Source organism: Ranitomeya variabilis, chromosome 3 (assembly GCF_051348905.1).
Source record: "Ranitomeya variabilis isolate aRanVar5 chromosome 3, aRanVar5.hap1, whole genome shotgun sequence".
Taxonomy (NCBI): Eukaryota; Metazoa; Chordata; class Amphibia; order Anura; family Dendrobatidae; genus Ranitomeya; species Ranitomeya variabilis.
The window spans coordinates 408,776,204-408,801,515 of NC_135234.1; the positions used below are offsets into that span (position 1 = coordinate 408,776,204).

General features: G+C 42.0%; 1 protein-coding gene across 3 annotated transcripts in view; it reads left to right on the plus strand.

Moving 5' to 3' along the window:
* NLE1 (notchless homolog 1) overlaps positions 1-15,653 on the plus strand; it is a 41,041-nt gene extending 25,388 nt beyond the window's left edge. For all 3 annotated transcript variants that reach the window (XM_077296237.1, XM_077296238.1, XM_077296239.1), the window contains exons 8-13: positions 4,747-4,882; positions 9,072-9,118; positions 9,537-9,739; positions 11,752-11,911; positions 14,629-14,699; positions 15,316-15,653. In XM_077296237.1, coding sequence (XP_077152352.1) covers positions 4,747-4,882; positions 9,072-9,118; positions 9,537-9,739; positions 11,752-11,911; positions 14,629-14,699; positions 15,316-15,328 — 630 coding nt within the window. In that variant the 3' untranslated portion in view covers positions 15,329-15,653. The remainder of the gene's footprint in view (positions 1-4,746; positions 4,883-9,071; positions 9,119-9,536; positions 9,740-11,751; positions 11,912-14,628; positions 14,700-15,315) is intronic.
* The last annotated feature ends 9,659 nt before the right edge of the window (positions 15,654-25,312 follow it).

Sequence of the window (25,312 nt, forward strand, 5' to 3'; positions counted from 1 at the left end):
CAGCCACCCAACAGACAACCATCATGACGCCTGATTACGGTCTTCCCCATTGTGCTGTGAAGATGGATGCCTGGGTCCTGTTTTACATAGGTGTACATCCCAGCCGTGGTCCCCTTGTTGCCTTGTTTCTCCCTGGTGGCCAGGTTTCAAAATTTGGCTTGGGGCCCGCTCATGCGGCCAGGACATGCCACCACCATCTAGCCAATCAGTCATGTGGGCTCTCCCGAGCTCCCTGCCCACCATCTCATCCAGCACACAGCACGCCTTGCCTCCCAGACGCTTGGGAACTCTGTGCTTTTTTTTTATAAGTGTGGGAACTCAGTGCGCTCTTTCTGACAACTTCCACACTGCCAGAGCCCTGCAAAATGACCTCCAGCAGGCCAGAAATGTGCACGTGTCTGCACAAACGGTTAGAAACCAACTCCCATGAGGATGGTCTGAGTGCCCGACGTCCACAGATGGGGGTTGTGCTCACAGCCCAACACCATGCAGGATGATTGGCATTTGCCACAGACCATCAGGATTGGCAAATTCGCCACTGGTGCCCTGTGCTTTTCACAGATGAAAGCAGGTTCACACTGAGCACATATGACAGAGTCTGGAGACGCCATAGAGAGCGATCTGCTGCCTGCAACATCCTTCAGGATGACCAGTTTGGCAGTGGGTCAGTAATGGTGTGGGGTGGCATTTCTTTGGAGGGCCGCACAGCCCTCCATGTGCCCGCCAGAGGTAGCCTGACTGCCGTTAGGTACCGAGATGAGATCCTCAGACCCCTTGTGGACCATATGCTGGTGCGGTTAGGGTTCCTCCTAATCCAAGCAGTTCCTGCAAAATGAAGGCATTGAAGCTATGGACTGGCCCAACCCATTCCCGATAGATATAGATAGATATATATATATATATATATATATATATATATATATATATATATATATATATATATATAATTTTTTTTTTTTTTTTTACGCGCACACACTAACATTATATAATCTTGACTAGTTTGTTCCTCAGCTCCGTAAGGACATGCTGTTTAAGTTTTTCCTGTTTGGAAAGTTCTTTGGACAACAATCTCCCCAATCCAGTACTGTCACCCTCCATTCTTGACCTCTCTGGTCATGGTAGTCCTGCGTTCGGTACTCTATTCTTCTTTGTGAGAGAGAGCTTTCTCTCACTCTTCTTTTCCTTTTCGTCCTCCTATCAGTCTCTTGGATATACAACTCTAGCAAAAATTAAGTGACCACTGCAAAATTTTCAGTTTGTCTGATTTTTCTCTTTATAGGTATATTTTTGAGTAAAATGTGAATTGTTCTTTTAGTCTATAAACTACTGACAACATGTCTCCAAAGTTCCAAGCAATACATTTTGTATTTATTTTCTGAAAATGAGAAATGGTCAAAATAACAGAAAAAATGCACTGCTTGCAGACCTCAAATAATGCAAAAAAAAAAAACAAGTTCATAGGCATTTAGAAACAATACTAATGTTTTAACTCAAGAAGAGTTCAGAAATCGATATTTTGTGGAATAACCATGATTTTTAATCACCGCTTTCATGCGTCTTGGCATGCTTTCCACCAGGCTTTCACACTGCTTTTGGGTGACCTTATGCCACTCCTGGTACAAAAATTTAAGCAATTCTTCTTTGTTTGATGGTTTGTGACTCTCTATCTTCCTCTTGATTACATTCCAGAGGTTTTCAATGGGGTTCAGGTCTGGAGATTGGGCTGACCATTACAGGGATATGATGTGGTGGCCCTCCATCCACACCTGATTGACCTAGCTGTGTGGCATGCCACATTGTCCTGCTGGAAAAACCAGTACTCAGAGTTGGGGAACATTGCCTGAGCAGAAGGAATCAACTGTTTTTACAGGATAACCTTGCATGCGGCTTGATTCATAGTCCTTCGCAAAGATTAACCTGCCCAATTCCAGCCTTGCTGAAGCATCCCCAGACCATCACCGATCCTCCACCAAATTTCAGTGCAAGACACTGGCTTGTCTCTCCAGGTCTCCGTCTAACAATTAGACGACCAGGTGTTGGACAAAGCTGAAAATTAGACTCATCAGAGAAGATTACCTTACTTCAGTCCTCTATGGTCCAATCCTTATGGTCTTTGGCAAAACTTCAGCCTGGCTCTCCTTTGCTTCTCATTGATGAAAGGCTTTTTTCTAGCTTTACATGACTTGAGCCCTGCCTCTAGGAGCCTGTTACGATCTGTTCTTGCCATGCACTTCACCCCAGCTGTCATTTGCCATTCCTTTTGTAGGTCGCTTGATGTCATCCTGTGGTTGCTGAGTGACATTCGAATAAGATGGCGGTCATCCCGTGTCAATGGAGAGTCATTTTTGCCCTCTGCTGGTCTGTAGCTTTGTTGTCCCCAGTGTCTGCTGTTTGACCTTGTTGTAATGGACTGCCGTCTTAGAAATTTTAAGGATAGAGGTAACATGACACTCACTGTATCCCTCTGCTACTAAAGCCAGAATTGAGCCCTTCTTTTCCTCACTCAAGACTTTTCTTTTTAACTCCTTTGATATAGTTAAGTTATTTTTTCATTCCTATTACTTTTGGGATATTATTAGCACTTGTTTTGCCATCCAGCTTGTCCTATTGCAAGAGGATTTTGAACACCACAGCAGGGTTTTTTATACTTTCCTTCTTTAAATAAGATTTGGTTCAGGTGATCACCTAATCAGAAGCACATTAAGAAGAATGAGGTGTACTCTGGTTGGAATTCAACTGAAACTTGAATGGAATGGCTGTCAGACATGTAGAGAAGCTAATTTTTATAAAATTATGCAATGGTCTCTTAATTTTTCCCAGAGCTGTATTTGCAGGTAAATAGCATTATCTGGCATGACAGGTTCCCATAATCATTTTAGAATCCTAGTTAAAATGCAAACAATGAATACTCCCAGGGCTGGCTCAAGGTTTTCGCGGGCCCCAGGCGAAAGAGTCCCAGTTTAACACATACCACAATTCATGATGCACAGATACGGCAGAGAAATATAGGTATAGTACAATGCCAAAGATTTCACTTACTTCTAACATTTCCTGAGTGATATCTTTTGTAAATTCTTCAGTAGATCAGAAACCGGACAGTAAAGACAGAATCAGAAGCACATTAATAGAATGAGGTGTACTCTGGTTGGAATTTAACTGAAACTTGACTGGAATGGCTGTCAGACATGTAGAGAAGCTGATTTTTATAAAACTATGCTGTGGTCTCTTAATTTTTGCCAGAGCTGTATTGTAACTGGTCAGTGTGTCTCAGCACCCCAACTGTCGAGAACAGTTTACTGGAGGGTCATCATAATTGTCTTCTAGCCTGGATCTGCTTTACAATTCTGGAGGCGTATTTGCAAGGAACAGAGCTCCATCACTGTCTTCCTGTTCCCTTTATCTGGGCCTCGGGCCTTCTACACTATTCATCCTCATCTCTCTAAGCTGTTTCTCAGTTATCTGTTCTACATTTTTCCAGGCTCTGCAGAATATTCACTTTCTTAGCAGTTTCGGCCCTGGGCAAAAATCTTTTGCATATTACAGTGACCGGTCTCCGACATGAGATTTTCCCCTCTGCTCATACATTTGACTGGTGCTTTTGTCTTCCCACACTTGGAGACTGCTTTGGGACGTCCCATGATTTCCTGTATCCCCCAATGAAGCGATAGAGAAATTAAGATTTTAGGTTCTTACAGTAAAATCTTTCTCAGAGCCTTCATTGGGGGACACAGCATCCACCCTTTCTAAATGCCTCTGTTGGGCCGGTCTGTATTTTACTTTAGGTTTCTTCTCTTACTTTCATACTAACTGATTGGGCTAGACTCCGGTTGGTGGGTGTATACTACTGAAGAGGAGCTAGCTTTCTTATTGCCTAGTGGCAGTAGCATGCACCTATGGTTTCCTGTGTCCCCCAATGAAGGCTCAGAGAAATAAATTTTACGGTAAATACCCAAAATATTTTTATTTTCTTTATTTTAGTGCCAGAAAAACAAACCACTTTAAAGTAAATCTGTTACCTACCTCATGTTGTCATCTCTGGTTTCAGCTATGTGCCTGTTATATGTAAATATGGAGCATTTTGGCCAATCTTCCATTTTATTAGTTGCAGTACACTGTACATGCTGTTAGGGACTGGACACTTACAAATAAGAGAGACTATCACCCACAGCTGTTTGATATCTTTTTTCCTATGCATATTAATATTTGGAAAGCTGTGGGTTGGAGAAGAATGTAGTTCAGGAATTAGGAAAAAATTTACTTCTGTCACATTTGGCTTGTTTTTGACTTCCTTCTTTTGAAACACCTATGGGCTGTTCTCATGCTTAAAAGCCTCTAAAATATATGATATTGTCACATTTAATCTCACATTGTATCATGGAAAAGCAATACTTAAGTCTGTTTTATGTCAGTTTCACACATCCGACATTTACTGTCCGAGTGCAGACCACCCTCTGGTCTCCTGACCAGAGCACAACAGTCTTTTAGGCATATATAATGCATTCAGGTCAGGATTCCCATGACCAATCCAGACATCGTGTCCTTATCGGATCATGGATTTCGGATGTGTGAACCCAACCTTACGCTCTTAAAGAAAACCTGTCTGCCCTACTTAGTAATGCAAAGTAAAGACATGGCTGTAACACAGATTAAATTGATACCTTTGGTGAAGAAATCTACTTTGTTGTTCTTCTATAAAATAATAAGAAACATGTACTGGCCATAGTCTAATTAGTAAATCTCTTTTAGGGTGTTCTGTGCCGCACTTTACAAGGTCATGGACACTGGGTTAACACCATGGCACTTAGCACAGACTATGTTCTCCGCACCGGGGCTTTCAATCCAGCAGAAGCCTCCATCAATCCTCAAGACATGCAAGGCTCCTGTAAGTGTTTGGTATCATTATCATCCTTATCTATATATATAATCATCTAAGGGGCACTTCCGTCTGTCTGTCTGTCACGGAAATCCCAAGTCGATGAGTGGTCGCAGCCAGTGACCAATCAGCGACAGGCACAGTCCGGACGCGAAATGGCCGCTCCCTACTCCCCTGCAGTCAGTGCCCCCTCCACACTCCCCCCGCCACCCACACAGCGTTTTAGCAGTCCTTTAAACCGACTACGTTACACTGCGGCATAATGCGGTGTAACGCAGTCTGTTAACGCTGCTGTTAACACTGTGTGACAAACTTTTTTCTATTGATGCTGCCTATGCGGCATCGATAGTAAAAAGATATAGTGTTAAAAATATTTAAAAAAAAAAAAAAAAAAATGGTCCTATTCTCACCCTCCGACGTCCACCAATGTGCGCGAGCAGTGAGGCTGCCGCCAGCTTCCGTTCCCAGAGATGCATTGCGAAATTACCCAGATGACTTAGCGGTCTAGCGAGAACGGAAGCTGGCGGCAGCCTCGCCGCTCGCACGCATCGGTGGACGCCAGAGGGTGAGTATATAACTTTTATTTTAATTCTTTTTTTTTTTTTTTTTTTTTTTTTTTTTTTACAGACATATGGTGCCCACACCGCTGTATATTACGTGGGCTATGTTATATACTGTGTGGGCTGTGTTATATACCACGTGGCTGCTACATACTACGTGGCTGCTATATACTACGTGGCTGTGCTATATACTACGTGGCTGTGCTATATACTACGTGGCTGTGCTTAATACTACGTGGCTATGGTATATACTACGTGGTTGTCTGTTATATAGTACGTGGGCTGTGTTAAATACTACGTGGCTGTGCTATATGCTACGTGGCTGTGCTATATACTACGTGGCTGTGCTATATACTACGTGGCTGTGCTATATACTACGTGGCTGTGCTATATACTACGTGGCTGTGCTATATACTACGTGGCTGTGCTATATACTACGTGGCTGTGCTTAATACTACGTGGCTATGGTATATACTACGTGGTCTGTTATATAGTACGTGGGCTGTGTTAAATACTACGTGGCTGTGCTATATGCTACTTGGCTGTGCTATATACTACATGGCAGTGCTATATACTACGTGGCTGTGCTATACACTACGTGGCTGTGTTATATACGGCATGGGCTGTGCTATATACTGCTTGGGCTGTGCTATATACTGCTTGGGCTGTGCTATATACTGCTTGGGCTGTGCTATATACTGCTTGGGCTGTGCTATATACTACGTGGCTGTGCTATATACTACGTGGCTGTGCTATATACTACGTGGCTGTGCTATATACTACGTGGCTGTGCTATATACTACGTGGCTGTGCTACAGTCATGGCCAAAAGTATTCACACCCCTGCAATTCTGTCAGATAATACTCAGTTTCTTCCTGAAAATGATTGCAAACACAAATTCTTTGTTATCTTCATTTAATTTGTCTTAAATGAAATAACACAAAAAGAATTGTCCTAAAACCAAATTGGATATAATTCCACACCAAACATAAAAAAGGGGGTGGACAAAAGTATTGGCACTGGTCGAAAAATCATGATGCTTCTCTAATTTGTGTAATTTACAGCACCTGTAACTGACCTGTGGCACCTAACAGGTGTTGGCAATAACTAAATCACACTTGCAGCCAGTTGACATGGATTAAAGTTGACTCAACCTGTGTCCTTGTGTGTACCACATTGAGCATGGAGAAAAGAAAGACCAAAGAACTGTCTGAGGACTTGAGATTCTAGAATACCCGATGCGTTAGAATCGGGCCACCATCTAGTTGTTTATAATGACCATTAGCATCTCCGGCTATTTAATTGCCAATTTATATTAGCTCTGCATTAGCCATTTCCTATAAATGCTATCTATAATATTTGCACATTTAAAGTAATTTTGTTATATTATTATTATTATTTATTGTTATAGCGCCATTTATTCCATGGCGCTTTACATGTGAGGAGGGGTATACATAATAAAAGACAAGTACAATAATCTTAAACAATACAAGTCACAACTGGTACAGGAGGAGAGAGGACCCTGCCCGCGAAGGCTCACAATCTACAAGGGATGGGTGAGGATACAGTAGGTGAGGATAGAGCTGACCATGCAGCGGTTTGGTGGATCGGTGGTTACTGCAGGTTGTAGGCTTGTCGGAAGAGGTGGGTCTTCAGGTTCTTTTTGAAGGTTTTGATGGTAGGCGAGAGTCTGATGTGTTGTGGTAGAAGGTTCCAGAGTAGGGGTGATACGCGAGAGAAATCTTGTATGCGATTGTGGGAAGTGGAGATAAGAGGGGAGTAGAGAAGGAGATCTTGTGAGGATCGGAGGTTGCGTGTAGGTAAAATAAATATTTATTTTTTTAGGTAAAAAAAAATTATACAGCCTGATGTTAGTTCTCATTCAGTCTGTAGTGAAATGTAAACCAGCTACCGTAATTATAAAGCGTTTTTGTTTTGAGGTGATTTAAGGGTCAATTACTTTTTTTTTCCTAGATCCAAAATGCTTTGAGTATGGCATTTTTATTCTAGTGTTTTTTTTCCCCCGTAGGGCATCTTTGTAGACTTTCAAAACCAACAATGTACTATATTATTATTATTATTTAATGGCCTTCAGCTCGATCTTGAATCAATGCTACTTGATTTATGAACATTCTGTAGGAAGATGGATATTTGTGCAAGCCTAGATAGATCCACCGGGGTCTTCTCTGCCGTTATCTTGTTTGTATCAAGCCATCAGGTTGCTGGTCTTCCTCTTCGCCTTGTTCCTTTTTATTCTTCTGACCACGATTTTCCTCTCCAGTGATTTTTTTTTTCTTTGTATGATGTGTCCAAAGTAGGCAAGGTTGATTTGTTTATTCTTTTTGCCATCCATGGTATCGATAACATCCTTCTCAAGCACCACATTTCAAAGGCGTTGATTCTTCTTCTGTTTTTGTTTGTTTATGAATGTACAATAACAAGAGATAAAATGTAAAACCACCAATAAGGGCTTATTCACACACGGAGCATTTTTGCCCTATTTTTCAGTGCGCTTTTCAAGGATAAAATTCGCTTCACTTTATGATTTCCCTAAAATGAATGACACTTCTGAAATTATTTTTTCTTATTTTACACAGCGATTTTCCTGCCAACACTCGGATTTTTGGTGCAGAAAGATCTACTGAAAATACTCCACGTGTGCACATAATCTAAATAATATTAATCCCTTGTTTTTTTTCTTTTGTATTAGTTGTTCAAGATGCCACTGCCCAATTCATTATTCTTAGGACAGTAGAAAGGAGCAATCGCATAGCGGGTACCGTTCTATCTAGACAGAGCATTTCCGAGCCCCATTATCTGGATTGGTGGGGGTCCCACCTGTTGGAATTAAACTGATCAGCAAGTTAGCGCCTATCCTATGGATAGGTGATATCTTGTAATGGGAATAACCCTTTGAGGAGACCTAAGTGGACGTATGGAGCTAGTTCATGAATCCCTGCTGATGTTATCTTCTGATAATAAGCAGCATTATAGCCTTAGTGTTATTATATCATTGGGTTACTCCATAAACCCATATAGAGTGAAAGAATCTTTATTGTAAAACTTGTAGCCACATGTTTAACCTTTTGCAACAGTGTGGCTTTATGTTTTTGCTCTTTGGTTTCTTCCTTCTCTTCTTTCAAGAGACATAGCTTTTTTATTTTTCCATCAATATAACCATATGAAGGCTTGTTTTTTTTGCAGGTTTAGTTGTAGTTTTGAATGACGCCATTCATTTTACTAATGTACTGGAAAACAGGAAGAAAAATTCCAAGTGCAATGAAATTGTACAATATCTGCAATTGTGCCAATGTTTTGTGGGTATTCTGCACCACACACTGTAAATGCCAATATCAGAGATTGAAAGTGGCATTTAGGAGGTTAACGGCAGTGGATGGAACTCTGCTTGCTGCTGTTAGAGGCAGATGATGGCTGTGTAGTGAAGCCATCATCTTCCGGAATGATGTAGGCTCAGCTCCACAGCCGGCATCAAAGACTGTGACCCAACGTTGGATGTACCAATATGTCCAATGTGGGGAAGGGAGTTAACAAAGCTGTGTTTGTGCCTTTAAAACTGTTTTTCTGTACTTTTCAATGACATCTGAATGCCAATACCTGTTATTTTTGTTACCATTTAGTGGAGCAGCTGAAAGAGAAAGCTTTACAGAGATACAACCAAGTTCGGGTGAGTAAAGATGAATACAGGCACTAGGTGTGGAAATAGTTTAATTGAGGATTTCATAAAAAGCAGAATGTTGGATAAAACCAAATCCTGAATACGTTGCAAAGGTTTGATCTACCATGTAAATATTAGAGTACAACTTGTATCTCTAAGAAAGCAAAAAATAATTCACCAAAATGCTGTGCACTACAGGTCTTTGATAAAGATTAATTCATCATTACCAGAGTGAACGTTATGTTCTTCCAGAAGGTGTTCTAGAAATGTGACTGTTCACCTCTGGTTTGGTGTCTTTCTTTCTTTGTTGTATAGTGACCTTATTGTTTTCTTCAGTTTTAACAACAATTTAGCAGTGTTGAACAGTATCTCGCCAGAGACTTTCTTGCACGGATTACTTTTAACACCAGTTTGTGGTCTCAAACAGGGAAAAGATCCTGAGAGGCTCGTGTCTGGCTCTGATGACTTCACATTATTCCTTTGGGCACCAGCTGAAGATAAGAAGCCATTACAGAGGATGACAGGACACCAGGCTCTCATCAATGAAGTTCTGTTTTCCCCTGACACCAGAATCATTGCCAGTGCCTCCTTTGACAAATCTATTAAGCTATGGGATGGTAGAACTGGAAAGTAATTGACTTTATCTTTTGTGATCTTTTTTTTTAACCCTGAAGTGTGCCACTTCTGTTCATAGAGTGCATCTGGTTTTTGCTGGTCTGTCCCATTAAATTAACATGGGTTCATGACACTACCAGATGCAGCCTGAGCTTCTGTATTTGGAAAAATATATAGATTTTTATATTTTAGGACAACCTCATTAATGATGATCTATAATGTCATCTAGGCAATAGTTGCTGACGTATTGTTACAGTGAACTCAATAACTTGAAGGGTACGATCACATGACGGGGTTTAGCGTTTTGCGTATTTCTGGCTCGATGGCCGGAAGCGTGCATTAAATTCAGCTGTCAGAGTTTGACAATGGCATTTAACTAGTTAATATGCTCGGGCGGATTGCGATTCCACCTGCGCCTATTGCGGGCATATGTCAGCTGTTAAAAACGGCTGACATGTCTTGGCTTTGAGGTGGGCTCACTGCCGGAGCCCACCTAAAAGCGGGGCTTGACGTCGGACATACTATCCCGTCCGACGTCAGAAAGGAGTTTAAAAAAATTGGCCCGTTACTAAGGGGTTAAGTACCAAAGCAATGACTATGGGACTTGCATATACAAAATGTATAGCATGTGTGGGAAGAAATGTAACAGAATTTGTATTTTCCACTTGTATACATCTTCTTTGATGGGACAAAAATACCGTATATACTCGTGTATAAACCGAGTTTTTCAGCACATTTTTTTGTGCTGAAAACAGCCCCTCGGCTTATACACTAGTCATTGTCCCAGAAAGACGGCGGGGAAGGGGGAGCGGCCGAGCAGTGGTTCACAAAGCCAGGAGCCAGCGGCTGCGGCTAAAGCCTGTGCTGCGCTGGCAATGAATATTCATTTCTCTAATAGCACGCATAGTTACAGCCGCAACCACCGGCTTCCAGCACACATCCTACTTACTTTCCCTGCACACCCTCGCTGCATCTCGTTCCACCCCCAGCAGCTCTTCTGGCCGAGCGATTACGTGTCCCCCGTTCATTAAGGTAATGAATGTTCATCTATAGGCGTGGAGAGAATATAATAATTACCTTAATGAGCGGGGACACGTGATCACTCGGCTGGAAGAGCTGCTGGTGCCGGAACGAGATGCAGCGAGGGCACGCAGGGAAGGTAAGTAGGATGTTTGTTTTTGTTTGTTTTGTTTTTTATTGGAACCATGCATACGAGAATAGATAAGGAACCATGCATAAAAGGATAGGGGATAAGGAACCATGCATAAAAGGATAGGGGATAAGGAGCCATGCATACAAAGATAGGGGATAAGGAGCCATGCATACGAGGACAGGGATGGGGAGCCATGCATACAAGGGCATGGATGAGGAGGCCATGCATACCAGGATAGGGATGAGGGTACATTGCATACCTGGCTTATACTTGAGTCAGTAAGTTTTCCTAGTTTTTCGTGGCAAAATTGTGTGCCTCGGCTTATACCTTGGTCGACTTATACACGAGTATATACGGTAGACAGTTCTCAGACTCTCTAAAATAGCTGCCTATGATTAAATCATCTCATCCGCAGCTGCATCAGCTACAGCAAGTCTTTAGCAAATATTACTGCTTAAACCCACAATTTACAATGCACATAAATCTGTTTATCAGTAGGTACAGTTTGCATAATACAATGTTATAGAATTCTGCATCTTGCTAGTTCTTTGGGTATTTCCTTTATTAGTCAGCCAAATGAGCAGTACAATCTTAATTCGGAGAATTTGGTCATTTTAGTAGAAGTGAGTTGCACAGGAACTACACCAATACTTTCATTCATTGTGTGTCATGAGCTTGGCAATATACAGGCATTTACCTCCATTGCTGTAGTTTACAGGACATTGTGTAGGCAAAGCATAATAATCTGCAAAGAAAATAATTAAAATACAAATGCTAGTAATATTGGCCAACAAAAAGGTTTAGGTTTATATTTTCTTATATCCTTAATATATACTTTTATAACACAATGCAATGTGTTTTTTTTGTAATGCAGGTACTTGTCTTCCTTACGTGGTCATGTCTCTGCTGTGTATCAGATTGCTTGGTCTGCAGATAGTCGGCTTTTAGTTAGCGGAAGCAGTGACAGCACACTTAAAGTTTGGGATGCTAAGACAATGAAGTTGTTTGTGGACCTACCCGGACACGCAGATGAGGTAAGAAACACTCATAATGTGTGTATTTTTAACTTGCCTTGTTTTAATGTCCATGTGCACTTTAGCATTTTTATTGCAATGTATCTAAAATAGCAAACTACCTACCGTCTTGTACGTCTTCCATGCTTAATTGTGTACTACGGTTGCTCTTGCTCTACGCAAACACAATAGAAACATGTAGTCTAATACTGCATTCAAGTGTTAAGACACCCATACATATTATAGTACAGTTGTCCAAACTTGCTGATTTTACTGTGACCAGACAACTGTCTTAGGTGTATGGTGGCCTCTTCAATTTTGTACTCGGAAGAAACTTACTCCTTTCTCTCCATTTTGAACATGTGAACACTCAGTTGAAACAAGTGTGCATGTGTACGGGAAGGAATAACTACTGTGCTTTGTCAGTACAGAACGACTGTTTCAACTAAGTCCTGCCACTCAGTGCATCATGGCGGGGCATGCTCATTTTCCCACAATCACCCACCTGCTTTTCTTTGATTGACAGCTCTGGTTTAATAGAGCCAGAGAAGGGTGGAGATTGATGGAAACCAAGCAGGTGTAAGGTGTAGTTAAATGATTGGCCCCACTATGAAGCCCCGAGTGCCTGTACGTGGTTTGAACAGTCAGAATCCCTTTAAAAGAGAATTGAGCCAACACCTATCGAAAGTGTATGGGTAACGTTATTCAAATCTGCCATCTTTTTACTAACCTATTTGGTAGATTAATAAGAAGAGGGTGAGGTGGAAGAGAGTAAGATCGTTTACACTGGTGTTTCCTATACTTCAGTTCTTACGGCTCCCAACAGATCACACTAAAGAAATCCTGAAACCATTATCTGTTTGGGGCCGTGAGGACTGGAGTTTGGGAAACACTGGTTCACACGGACTGGCGGTACAATGTGACCGCTGATTGGTAACCCTTAACTGATTGGCAGTCGGTTAAATGCCTATTTATACAGGTAGACAAAAGCAAGCGATATGCATTGACCGATCTGTAATATATTGTTCAGTGCGGATAGACTGCCATGGTTTCTCAGCAGTGAGAATCCTGTTTGCATAGAATGATGCACCCGCCAAGAGCAATGATTTATTTGCGCTCTGCTTTTGCTCGTTTGTCAGGTGGTCTGCAGGCTGTTTACACTTCAAAACAACTGTGAAGCAAGCATTTTAAGAAGACTCATTCACGATTATCTTTTAGTATAAATGCAGTTGAAGATGAAAAAAAACTAATTAGGACACTACTGATGAAGGCTGCAATTTTGCGTTAAGCAATGTCCTGTAGCAACCTGTTGGCTCTTGAATAAGAAATATATTTTTTCAATGTGTACACTGTTGGCTCTGCTTTCAGTGTTATCTCCAAAATTCTTCCCTATCAGTGCTGAGATTCCATCAAGACTAAAGGCCCCGTCACACACAGCGACGCTGCAGCGATACAGACAACGATGCCGAGGTCCCAGGTAACCAGGGTAAACATCGGGTTACTAAGCGCAGGGCCGCGCTTAGTAACCCGATGTTTACCCTGGTTACCAGCGTAAAAGTTAAAAAAAACAAACACTACATACTTACATTCCGGTGTCTGTCCCCCGGCGTCTCAGCTTCTCAGCACTGTGTAAGCGCAGCGGCCGGAAAGCAGAGCGGTGACGTCACCGCTGTGCTGTGTTTTCCGGCTGGCCGGCGCTCACAGTGCAGAGAAGCACAGCGCCGGGGGACAGACACCGGAATGTAAGTATGTACTGTTTGTTTTTTTTTACTTTTACGCTGGTAACCAGGGTAAACATCGGGTTACTAAGCGCGGCCCTGCGCTTAGTAACCCGATGTTTACCCTGGTTACCAGTGAAGACATCGCTGGATCGGTGTCACACACACCGATTCAGCGATGTCAGCGGGACATCAACGATCAAAAAACGGCCCAGGCCATTCCGACACGACCAGCGATCTCACAGCAGGGGCCTGATCGCTGGTACGTGTCACACATAGCGAGATCGCTACTGAGGTCGCTGTTGCGTCACAAAACTTGTGACTCAGCAGCGATCTCGCTAGTGATCTCGCTATGTGTGACGGGGCCTTAACAAAAAGTGCAACAGTAGTTTGGGCGGTGTACTTTTCTGATTTGCAGGTTCCCTAATCCATAGGATTATAAAACTGTTCTAGCGGTTCCATTCTCTTTTCCTGTGTCTCTCCTCCAAGAAAATACTAAAAGCAAAATAAAAAATCTGGGCACCCCATTCAATTTTTTTTTGCGGTTTAAAATTCCTTCCCCTCTTTGTCAATCTTTGGCGCTACAGCTTCTGGTCGACCCTTGCTTGTGTGCGAATGGCGAGGTTACTCTCTATAGAGTGCATGTTTACATTGCTTTCCATCAGAAATCCTAATATTCCATCCATAGCTTATCATTTATGTATGAGCCTTTAGTAAGCATGAGGGACCACCCAAGGAAAAAAATGCATTGGTATATTGCACGTATGTGATTTTTTTTTTTTAAACAGTATTTCCTAAATGCAAAATAAAACAGAAGAATAATCTGCCAAATTATATAATCCAGAAATTACCATTAATGTGTGGAATATCATATTTATAACTGTACTTACTACGTTTTAATTGAAATACTGATGTGCTTTTTTGGGTTTCTTTTTTTTTTTAGTTGGTCATTTGTGGCCATATAAATAATTTAATTGGTAAAAAAAAAATGTGCTTTATTATGGTAATATCTTACTTTAGGTCTATGCTGTTGACTGGAGCCCTGATGGACAGAGAGTAGCGAGTGGCGGGAAGGATAAATGCTTAAGGATGTAAGTATCACCGTATTTAGCCAGTCATCCTGCATCGGGATGTGAGTGGAACTGATGATATTGTGTTCGCCGGGACGTGTTGAAACACGTGCACAGCCAGTAGATATTTTCCTTGGTTCCTTTTCTAATGAATTAGAATAGGACCTGTGCACACATACAGGTAGGCCTTTACCGATGCAACGTCATCAGCCTGCTCACCCCCTCATGCAGAAGTAACCTGCAATGGAAACCCTTTTAAGCAGGTAACATAAACCAAATTTACATTGGTCACTGCAGTTTTTCAGTTTTCATTTAAGAGGGGTTTTTGGCCACTTTTCATGTAGTCATCATTTATCTAAGGCTGAAATTTTGTAAACACATCTGCTGCATTTTAAGCTACCCTTACTGATTCCTTTGCACAAAAGTAATTTCCCTTTAGTAAAATAAACAACACTATATAGACGTGTCCTGCAAGAATTTGCTTCATATATGAAAAGAGAATGGAAGCACAAAATAGTTTATATTTTTAGTTTTAGATTATTTTTCCTAAAATAAAGCACAACTGTCTAATTTCCTCCCCTTTCATTATACAGTCCACCATATTTACTATGTAAATTTGTGTATCTTTCCACTACAGATGGAGGCGGTGAGTCTGGCAAGAAACTGGCATGGCGTGGAGAAATATTTTAATACTTTCATTATAAAGCTGACAATTCATGCGTGTGGTCCATAAGAGCTTGACCAAAAAACAATTCATCATGCAAAGAGGACTGGTAGACCCATCACCACTTGATACCCACATGTAATGTGTATTTATACATGTACGTTGGTGGTGTACTCTAGCAAGCACTTAATTAAAATCAACATATTCTCAAAAGGAGTAAGGACTTAAAAAATGAAATGTGCTGCTGTTCTGCTGAATTTATGGCCAGGAGTACAGGCACTGACCAGAATAAAAACCTATCTGATGATGTGTCTTTGGCTTGCTTTATGATTGTATGCTTAGGAATAATGAGTATTCAAGAGTATGATATTGTCCACAACTCAAGCACTGATAAACTCTCTCATTGACTTCCCTGGAGCTGACAATCTACATCATCAGACTTTGAAAGATGTGTAAAGAAAAAAAAGCACTGACATTTAAAAAAAAAAATGGTGGAGATGTCAATACAAGGACCCACGGCTGATGACTGGATTGAAGGTGCTTCAAGGGCCACTGAACTACATAGACTAATGAATGGGTAGACGTTCTAAAGTTAAAGTCCTTCATACTTAGAGAAATTATGCCCCTTCTTGCCAAACAAGAACAGTATGGAAAGGATTGCAATTGAATACTCCTATATCCACTACTTCCGTAAAACCGTATATTTGTACCTACAGTAATGATTAAAGCCATGTAATTTTTGACTGGTGTGTTTTGAATATATAGAAAAAATGCAGCAATATTTATAAAGGCTGTAAAGCATTATTTCCAAGACATTGCTCCCGACAGCACCATCAGAAGGTAGTCCTTCTTATCCTTGATAAGGATAGGAAGACGCAATAGATTAAAAGGTCCCTCCCTCCAACACCCACCAGTGTTTTTCTGTCCCTATCAGGGATAGACACATAGGAGGCGCAGAAGCAGAGTCCGGAGGAAGAAATTACCTGTTGTTTGAACAAGAGCTCCTGACTGCCAGGCACCGGAGGATCGTGGTGGATACCTCACATCTTTTGTTTCTCCCACAGCAGAGTCCGGAGGCTGACACCCCACTGAACACGGGATCCCTCAGCCTGGCCTACAAAGCTGGAGCTCCTGGATTGAGGCACTAACCCCTTTATGAGGCTCTCTGCTCACGTTATCCATCCATGGTCGCATGGCTGGAGTATGCGCTGAAGATGCCGGCATGCTGGAGCATTACCAGTTACAGGGGTATGACGCCCAATACCTAATTAAAGGGGAAGCCTCTTTTAACGATTCGGATGCAAAACGGATGGGATGGTACTATTTATTGAACTACCAGAGTGGAGCTGAGTTACCAGTGCATGTAGACAGCCAGCATTGGAGGGACAAAACGCTGGCCGTTGATACCACTTCTGAATCACTGGGACAATTGAGTGATATTGAAATTAATCACACTTACAGGGTTTTTTCCACCTGGCATCTACAGTGGGGAAAATAAGTATTTGATACACTGCTGATTTAGCAAGTTTTTCCACCTACAACGAAGAGAGAGGTCTGTAATTTGTTTTTCAACTGTGAGTGACAAAATCTAAAAATAAAAACCAGGAAATCACATTGTATAGTTTTTAAACAATTAAATTGCATTTTATTGCATTCAATTAGTATTTGATCACCTATCAACCAGCAAGCATTCTGGCTTTAAGAGACCTGTTACTTTTTCTTTAAGAAGCCCTCCTACTCTGTACTCATTACCTGTATTAATTGCACCTGTTTGAACTAATTACCTGTATAAAAGATACCTGTCCATACACTCAATCAATCACACTTCAACCTCTCCACCATTGCCAAGACCAAAGAGCTGTCTAAGGAAAACAGGAACAAAATTGTAGACCTGTACAAGGCTGAGATGGGCTACAGGACAATACACAAGCTGCTTGGTTAGAAGACAACAACTGTAGCTAGAATTGTTAGAAAATGGAAGAAACACGAGATGACTGTCAATCTTGGGGCTCCATGCAAGATGACTCTGAGAAAGTTCAGGAATTGGCCTAGAAATACACGGGAGGAGCTGGTCGATGACCTGGAGAGCGCTGGGATCACAGTCTCAAACATTACCGTTAGTATAACACTACGCTGTCTTGGATTAAAACCCTGCATGGAATGCAAGGTCCTACTGCTCATGCTAGCATATGTCCAGGCCCGTTTTGAAGTTCGCCAATAACCGTTTGGATGATTCAGAGGAGGCATTGGAGAAAGTTAGACATTTTGGTATCAACTCCACTCGCTGTCTTCGGAGGAAGAAGGATGAGTACAACCCGAAGAACACCCACCGTCCCAACCATGACGCAAGGTGGGGGAAACATCATTCTTTGGGGGTTCTTTCTGCAAAGGAAGACAGGATGACTGGTCCATTTTGAAGGGACGATGGATGTGGTCATGTATCGCAAGATTTTGGCTAACATCCTCCTTCCCTCAGTAAAAGAGCATTGAAGATGGGTCGTGGCTGGGCCTTCCAGCATGACAGTGACCCAAAATACACAGCCAGGACAACAAAGGAATGGCTCTGTAAGAAGCATTTCAAGGTCCTGGAGTGGTATAGCCCTGAACCCAATAGAAAATATTTGGAAGGAGCTGAAATTCAATGTTGCTAAGCAACAACCCCGAAACCTGATCTGGAGAAGATCTGTATGGATGAGTGGGCCAAAATCCCTGCTGCAATGTGTTCAAACTTGGTCGAACTACAGGAAACGTCTGACCTCTGTAATTTCAAACAAAGGTTTCTGTACCAAATGTTATGTTCTGTTTTTCTATTGTATCAAATACGTGTTTCATGGAATAAAAAGCAAATTAATTATGTAAAAAGCATACAATGTGATTTTCTGGATTTTTTTCAAGATTCTGTCTCACAGTTGACGTGTACCTACGATAAAAATTACATACCTCTCCATTCTTTGTAGGTGGGAAAATTGGCAGTGTATCCAATACTTATTTCCCCCACTGTATACTATGTTATATATATTTATCCTTTAGGAGAAAGATGTTCCTAAAAGATCTAATGCCCCCTTATGTATCTAAGAAGAAAGGTGAAAAAATGTACCTCATGCAATGTTAAACGTTGGGACACATGGGGGAAACAATTATGTCCAGAATGTATTGTGAAAGTGGAAAAGGGAAGAACATTCCTCTTTCATTACTGATATGAGAGCCATAATTAGAGAAGAGGTTCAGAATTCCGTTAGTTAGTTTCCCCCTCAGTCCTCAAAGGCAGCTATGGGATATGGAGTCAAGTTCAGTGGAGAAATTGCCATATTTCACGGACTCTGAACAGGAGGAAGGTGAATAGTTAACTCCAACCTTACTAGAGGAGAAAAAGAAATACCTTTTCCAATCCGTCCCTCAGGACAGCACCATGGAGGTAGTCCTTCCTTTACCTATAGCGGGACAGGATCACAGAGAGGTTAAAAGGCCCCTCCCACCTCCTCCGTTTTTCCTGTCCCTACAAGGGATAGTTGTATGAGAGGTTGCTCCTAGAGTGAAAGCCTGTGGAGCTTCGTTGCACGGACTTAGGGAGATCAGGGGGGTCTCTGCCTTCCCCCTGTCAAGCGGTCCATGGCTGTCTGAATGGAGGTACCTCAGGCATCAGTCACTGTACCACTACGGGCTAAGGAGGATTAGGGGGGTCACGGTCTTCCCATCACCCTGTCAAGCAGTCTGTGGCTGACACCTCTCTGAGAGAGGTACCTCAGCTAACAGCCAGCGTGTGCATTATCGGCAGTAATGCAACATTCCTGTTGTGATGCCTCTTCCCTCCATGGTGGGCTCTCAGCATAAACAGCTCCCTCTATTCTTCTAGCAGGTGTGGAGCCAGCACAGGTAAGTGCACGGTGGAATGTTGTGTTGAAAGCATAGGCCCATAGGTTTGATTTTTTTTTTTTATCGATTTATTTTGATTGGGGCGAAAGGGGGGTGATTTAAACTTTTATATATATATTTTTTTTTACTTTTGCCATGCTTCAATAGCCTCCATGGGAGGCCAGAAGCTGGCACAACGCGATCGGCTCTGCTACATAGCAGCGATCATAAGATCGCTGCTATGCAGCAGAAATGCAGGTGTGCTATGAGCGCTGACCACAGGGTGGCGCTCACAGCTACCGGCGATCAGTAACCATAGAGGTCTCAAGGACCTCTATGGTTACTATTCAGAAGCATCGCTGACCCCCAATCATGCCGCTGTCTGCGTTTGACAGCGGCATTTAACTAGTTAATAGCGGCGGGTGAATCGCAATTTCACCCGCCGCTATTGCGGGCACATGTCAGCTGTTCAAAACAGCTGACATGTCCCGGCTTTGATGCGGGCTCACCGCCGGAGCCCTGCATCAAAGCATGGTATCTGACCTCGGACGTACTATCCTGTCCGAGGTCAGAAAGAGCTTAACTACCCCATCCATAAAAAAGGATACGTGTTAATACAGCACATTGTCTCTGAAGACTGCCCACCAGCTGCTGCTCATTAATTACCTCCTTTAGGTGGGGCTAGTCTGACAATTGAGATGTACTATTCAGAGTGGAGGTTTATCCTGAATTCGTATAGATTTCCCTATGGAATGTAACTGTGAGCCTGTTCTCTTGTTCAGCACCTTCAATCATGACCCTAGTGTGTCTGTGCATCATATGGCATCATAGTACTTGTGCTTCATAGTGCTTCTGTGCATCATAGTGCCTACAGAGGCATCATAGTGTCTCTGTGCTTCATAGTGCCTCTGGCTTTGTGCCTTTTGCCTCTGGCTGTGGCTTTTTTGCCTCTGGATTAGACCTTACCTTGTATTGCCGGCCTACCACTTCACGTTTTGTCCTTGGGCCTTTCACCAAAAATTTACATTTGGTATCTTTATGTTTGAAGCATGATATGTGGGAAAAGGTTGAAAAGTTCCAGGGAGCCGAATACTTTTGCAAGGCACTGTATATAGGTTTACTATTGGTGGTGCCATAAGCAAGGCCATTTAGTTAGGCCACTTTCATCAATTCCAGAGTCCTGACTCCCGTGTTGTTAACATCGGCACCTCATGAGTGATGATCCACGCGTCCCTATCATGGCTTCTGATGAGAAACCCGGCATTGGTAATGGCAGGGGATGTTACCTGCCAGACTGCTTATTTCCTTAGTTTCAATAATATACAGCCATTACTTGTGGCATAGAGGACAGTTATTATGAACTGACAGTATAATAATTTTTGCACACCTGTCCCCCCCTCTTATTTTATATTAATTATGTTTTTGTTTTTCTTTCTTTTTCTACTTATATAGTGTTATGGTTTATTATGTATTATTAATATATATTATATATTATGTGTAATAAAGTTCAATATATTTTTTGCTTGTCTTTGCCTAATTTTTGGAACAATTTTTTGTGGGTTTTTAGCTCCTGCCTTGGCCCGAATTCTCTTACAACAACCACATGAGCGAGTCTTCTGGCAAATCTCCGTTTTTTTCTGGTCTATGGTCAATAACTCAAAGTCCCGTTTCCTGTGGCTGTCAACTCCAATATTACTGCTGCCACTTCCTTCATCAGGAACTTAATGAAATCCTCCGAGCGGATAAAAAGACACATGGATAAGAAACGTCTGGATTCGCCTCTTTTTCGTCCTGGAGATAAGGTCTGGCTATCATCTAAGTACAGTACAGACCAAATGTTTGGACATACCTTCTCATTCAAAGATTTTTCTGTATTTTCATGACTATGAAAATTGTACATTCACACTGAAGGCATCAAAACTATGAATTAACACATGTGGAATTATATACTACCTCTTGAAGCTCATCAAGAGAATGCCAAGAGTGTGCAAAGCAGTAATCAAAGCAAAAGGTGGCTACTTTGAAGAACCTAGAATATAAGACATATTTTCAGTTGTTTTACACTTTTTTGTCAAGTATGTAATTCCCCATGTGTTAATTCATAGTTTTCATAGTCATGAAAATACAGAAAAATCTTTGAATGAGATGTGTCCAAACTTTTGGTCTGTACTTTATATCTGTCTCAAGATACCATCCTATAAATTGGGCCCTCACTTCATCGGCCCTTCAAGATGTTGAAGAAAATTAATCCAGTAGCCTATAAACTCAAACTCCCAGCCTTCTTGCGAATCCCCAATTCCTTCCAAGTGTCTCTTCTCAAACCTGTTGTCCTCAGTTCTTTCTTCAAGGTTCCTGGTATCACTCCGACTCCTGTCAGCACTGAGGATGTTTTTGAGGTAGAGAACATTTTGGCCACCAAGAGGGTAAGGTTGGTTTCACACTTGCGTTTTGATCCGCAGCGTTTTAGCGCTAAAAAACGCATGCGTTTTTTTTCCTATACTTAACATTAAAAACGCATGCGTTTTTTTAGCATGCGTTTTGACACGTTTTCGGCAGCGCATGCGTTTTTTGACGCATGCGTTCATTTGCAGAAATGCAACATGTAGTAATTTCTAGCAGCGTTTTTTTGCCGCAAAAAAACGCATGCGTTTATTTGCGGCAAACAAATGCATTGCTGTCTATGTAAACGCATGCGTTTTTAAGCACATGCGTTTGCTTGCGTTAAAAACGCATGCGTTTTTATAGAAAAAACAAGAAAACCCTAACCCTAAACACAAGAAAAAACAAGAAAACCCTACCCCTAACCCTAACCCTGACAAGCCACCCCCCACCATCAAGGTGATAAAGGGATACAAACCCTAACCCTATATGACAGTCAATACTCTACGAGTTTATATTTTTTTTAGTACTCTATAGCAATACCGTATATCTTGGGGTGTCCACATTGAACAAAGCTTTTTATTAGAATGTCCTGGTCACCAGGTCAACATAATAGCCAATTCCTATGGATCCCTAGGGTTAGGTGTAGGGTTAGGGTTTGGATCCCTTTATCACCTTGATGGTGGGGGGTGGCTTGTCAGGGTTAGGGGTAGGGTTAGGGTTTGGATCCCTTTATCACCTTGATGGTGGGGGGTGGCTTGTCAGGGGTAGGGATAGGGTTTGGATCCCTTTATCACCTTGATGGTGGGGGGTGGCTTGTCAGGGGTAGGGATAGGGTTTGGATCCCTTTATCACCTTGATGGTGGAGGGTGGCTTGTCAGGGGTAGGGTTAGGGTTAGTATCCCTTTATCACCTTGATGGTGGATGGTGGCTTGTCAGGGTTAGGGTTAGTATCCCTTTATCACCTTGATGGTGGATGGTGGCTTGTCAGGGTTAGGGTTAGGGTTTGGATCCCTTTATCACCTTGATGGTGGGGGTGGCTTATCAGTGACCTGATGACCAGGAAATTCTAATAAAAAGCTACCCCTAACCCTAGGGATCCTAACGCTATCCATAACCCTAACCCTAGCTATTTCTATTTATAGTGGGTTTTCTAGTTGATTTTGTTGATTGGCAGCTGTCACACACTTCTCAGCATGCGTTTAAAAACGCAAACGCATGAAAAAACGCATGTAAACGCGGCAAAACGCCGCGTTTTTTTCTGCATGCAAAAACGCATGCGTCTAAAAAACGCGGTGTTTTGCTGCGTTTACATGCGTTTTTTCACCACATGCGGGTTTTTTTAAAACGCTGCAGATCAAAACGCAAGTGTGAAACCAGCCTAAGAGGAAAGACCTTCTTTCTTGTGCATTGTAAGGGGTTTGGTCCTGAGGAGAGGACCTGGGAGACCAGGGAGAACATCCATGTACCTCTCCTCCTTGGGAAACTTCTAGCAGGCTTGAAAAAGAGGGACGTAAGTGGGGGTTACGGTAGCGCCCGTGTCTCTGCTTGCAGTCTCTCTTTCTGCAGAGACACCAGCGTACTTGCCATTGCGAACCCCATCCTGCTCCTTCCGTGTCTGCTGCTGTCTGGAGTGCGTGCACCGCATGCAGGTCCCCGAGCACTGTGCTTAGGGTGCACGCACACACACTTCCTCTTTCTTTAAAGGGGCCGCTCACGTTCATCTAAAGTGTCCCCAGCCAATAGCTCCTGCAGGTGCCTGTGCAATGTTGTGAGTTTATTTTCATAACGCTCTTGTGAGTTCTCATGTTCCAGTACTTGTATCTCAGCCTGCTGAATCTGCCAAAGCTCACCTCAACGGCAGCTGATCCAGTTGCACCCTCCAGTTCTCACCTTAATGGCAGCTGTTCCTGTTGCACCCGCCAATGCTCACATCATCAGCTGGTCCAGTTGCACCCGCCAGAGCTTACTTCAATGGCCGCCGTTCCAGATGCACCCGCCAGTGCTCTGTTGGACATTCCCAGGGGCCATCCCAGCTACTCGTTCCTAGGGGTCAGCTGCCATGTACCCAAGGTCAGTCCTGGAGTAGCACCTGGACCACCTCCCTTGTCTCTCCTCGGATCTGTGTCGTTAGCTGCTGTATGTTCGTAGTCAGATTGGATGAGGCTCCTAGTCACACCCCTTTAGGTCTTCCTTGGGCTTCGTTACAGTGGTTCCACCACCCAGCCTGTTAAAGTTACTCTTGTGAAAATGCAAAATTTGGGGCTAAATCAACATTTTTGTGGGAAAAATACAATTTCATATTTCCTTCCATATTGCTTTAGTTCCTGTGAAGCACCTGACAAGTTAATAAACTTCTTGAATGTGATTTTGAGTACTGAGGGGGTGCAGTTTTTATAATTATCACGTTTGGGTATTTTCTGCATATAGGCCTCTCAAAGTCACTTCAGTTGAGGTGTACTTCTTAAAAAAAAAAAAAAAAAATTGGTTTTGTAAATTTTGGTGGAAAATTGAGGAAAAAAAGTTTAAAAAATGATGCTAATGTAAAGAAGACGTGTTTTGTCTTCTGTTGTTTCACTAACCTGAAGTAAAATGTGTTACATAAACCTCACAGAATCAGTGGGATCCTTTGAATCATTCCAGAGTTATTACCACATGTGACACTGGTCAGAATTGTAAAATTTACGAAGAGGAAAACAGGTTTCAAGGGCGAAGGAGTTAATATATCAACCTTTCTACTCCAATTAATCTTTTTCAAGCCTCATCCAGACTCGCAGGAGTCAAAACTTTGCACTATTTGAATAAAGAGATTACTCCGCTCTCATCACTTTGAACTTAAGTATTTCAGAGGGGTTTTTTCTACATATGTGCTGCTGCGGAGACTCAACCAAAACTGATATTCTAAGGCTATGTTCACACCTTGCTTTTTTTGGTGTGTTTTTTTCCTGAAGCCAAAACTTGATCTTTTGGCAGTAAAAAAGTTAGACAAAAAGCATGTTTTGCTGACTTTTCGCTGCTTTTCTTGCTGCATTTTTGAGGATCCCAAATTTCATCTTTGCCTCAACTATACAAGCATGAACAATTCAAGGTGTTAGGCCACCAGTGCGAGACATATTGAAACCAGAACATTTGTGGAAAAAAGGGACATTTGGTCAATTATTTAGTGGAAAAAGTTTTATTATGCGTGGAAAATATAGTGACTATTCTGAACAAAAAAAGTTAATGAGTTCATGAAAAATAGGGGGTGTTGAATTTATCAGGTATAGTTTACCTAAGTTATGGCACTGAGTTGGTTGGGTACTGTTTACTTTTGCATGTTGGTCAGGGCTATTGAGTTGGTCGGGCATTGTTTAGTTTACACATTTGATTAATGTAATTAAACTGTACTAATACTAACAGCCATGCGCATGTGATTATACAAAGACATTTTTATTTAAACCTTGGAAATTCACAAGAATAAATAGGTTTCACATCCTGCTGTACCATCTTTTTTTTCACCAAATATGGTCTAAAAAACCTGATGGCAATGTTTTTTGCTACTATTTTGCACTGCGTGAAAAAACGCTGCAAAAACACTGAAAGAAGTGACATGCTACAGCAGTTTTACAATTGTCAGGGAAAAAACATAGCTTTTGCTGGAACTGTAAAAAGCTGATTTTAATTTGCATAAAAAAATGCAAACGTGTGAAAATAGCCTGTGCTGCTGATTTTCTTTGTGTTTTTGTGAGTAAATGATTGC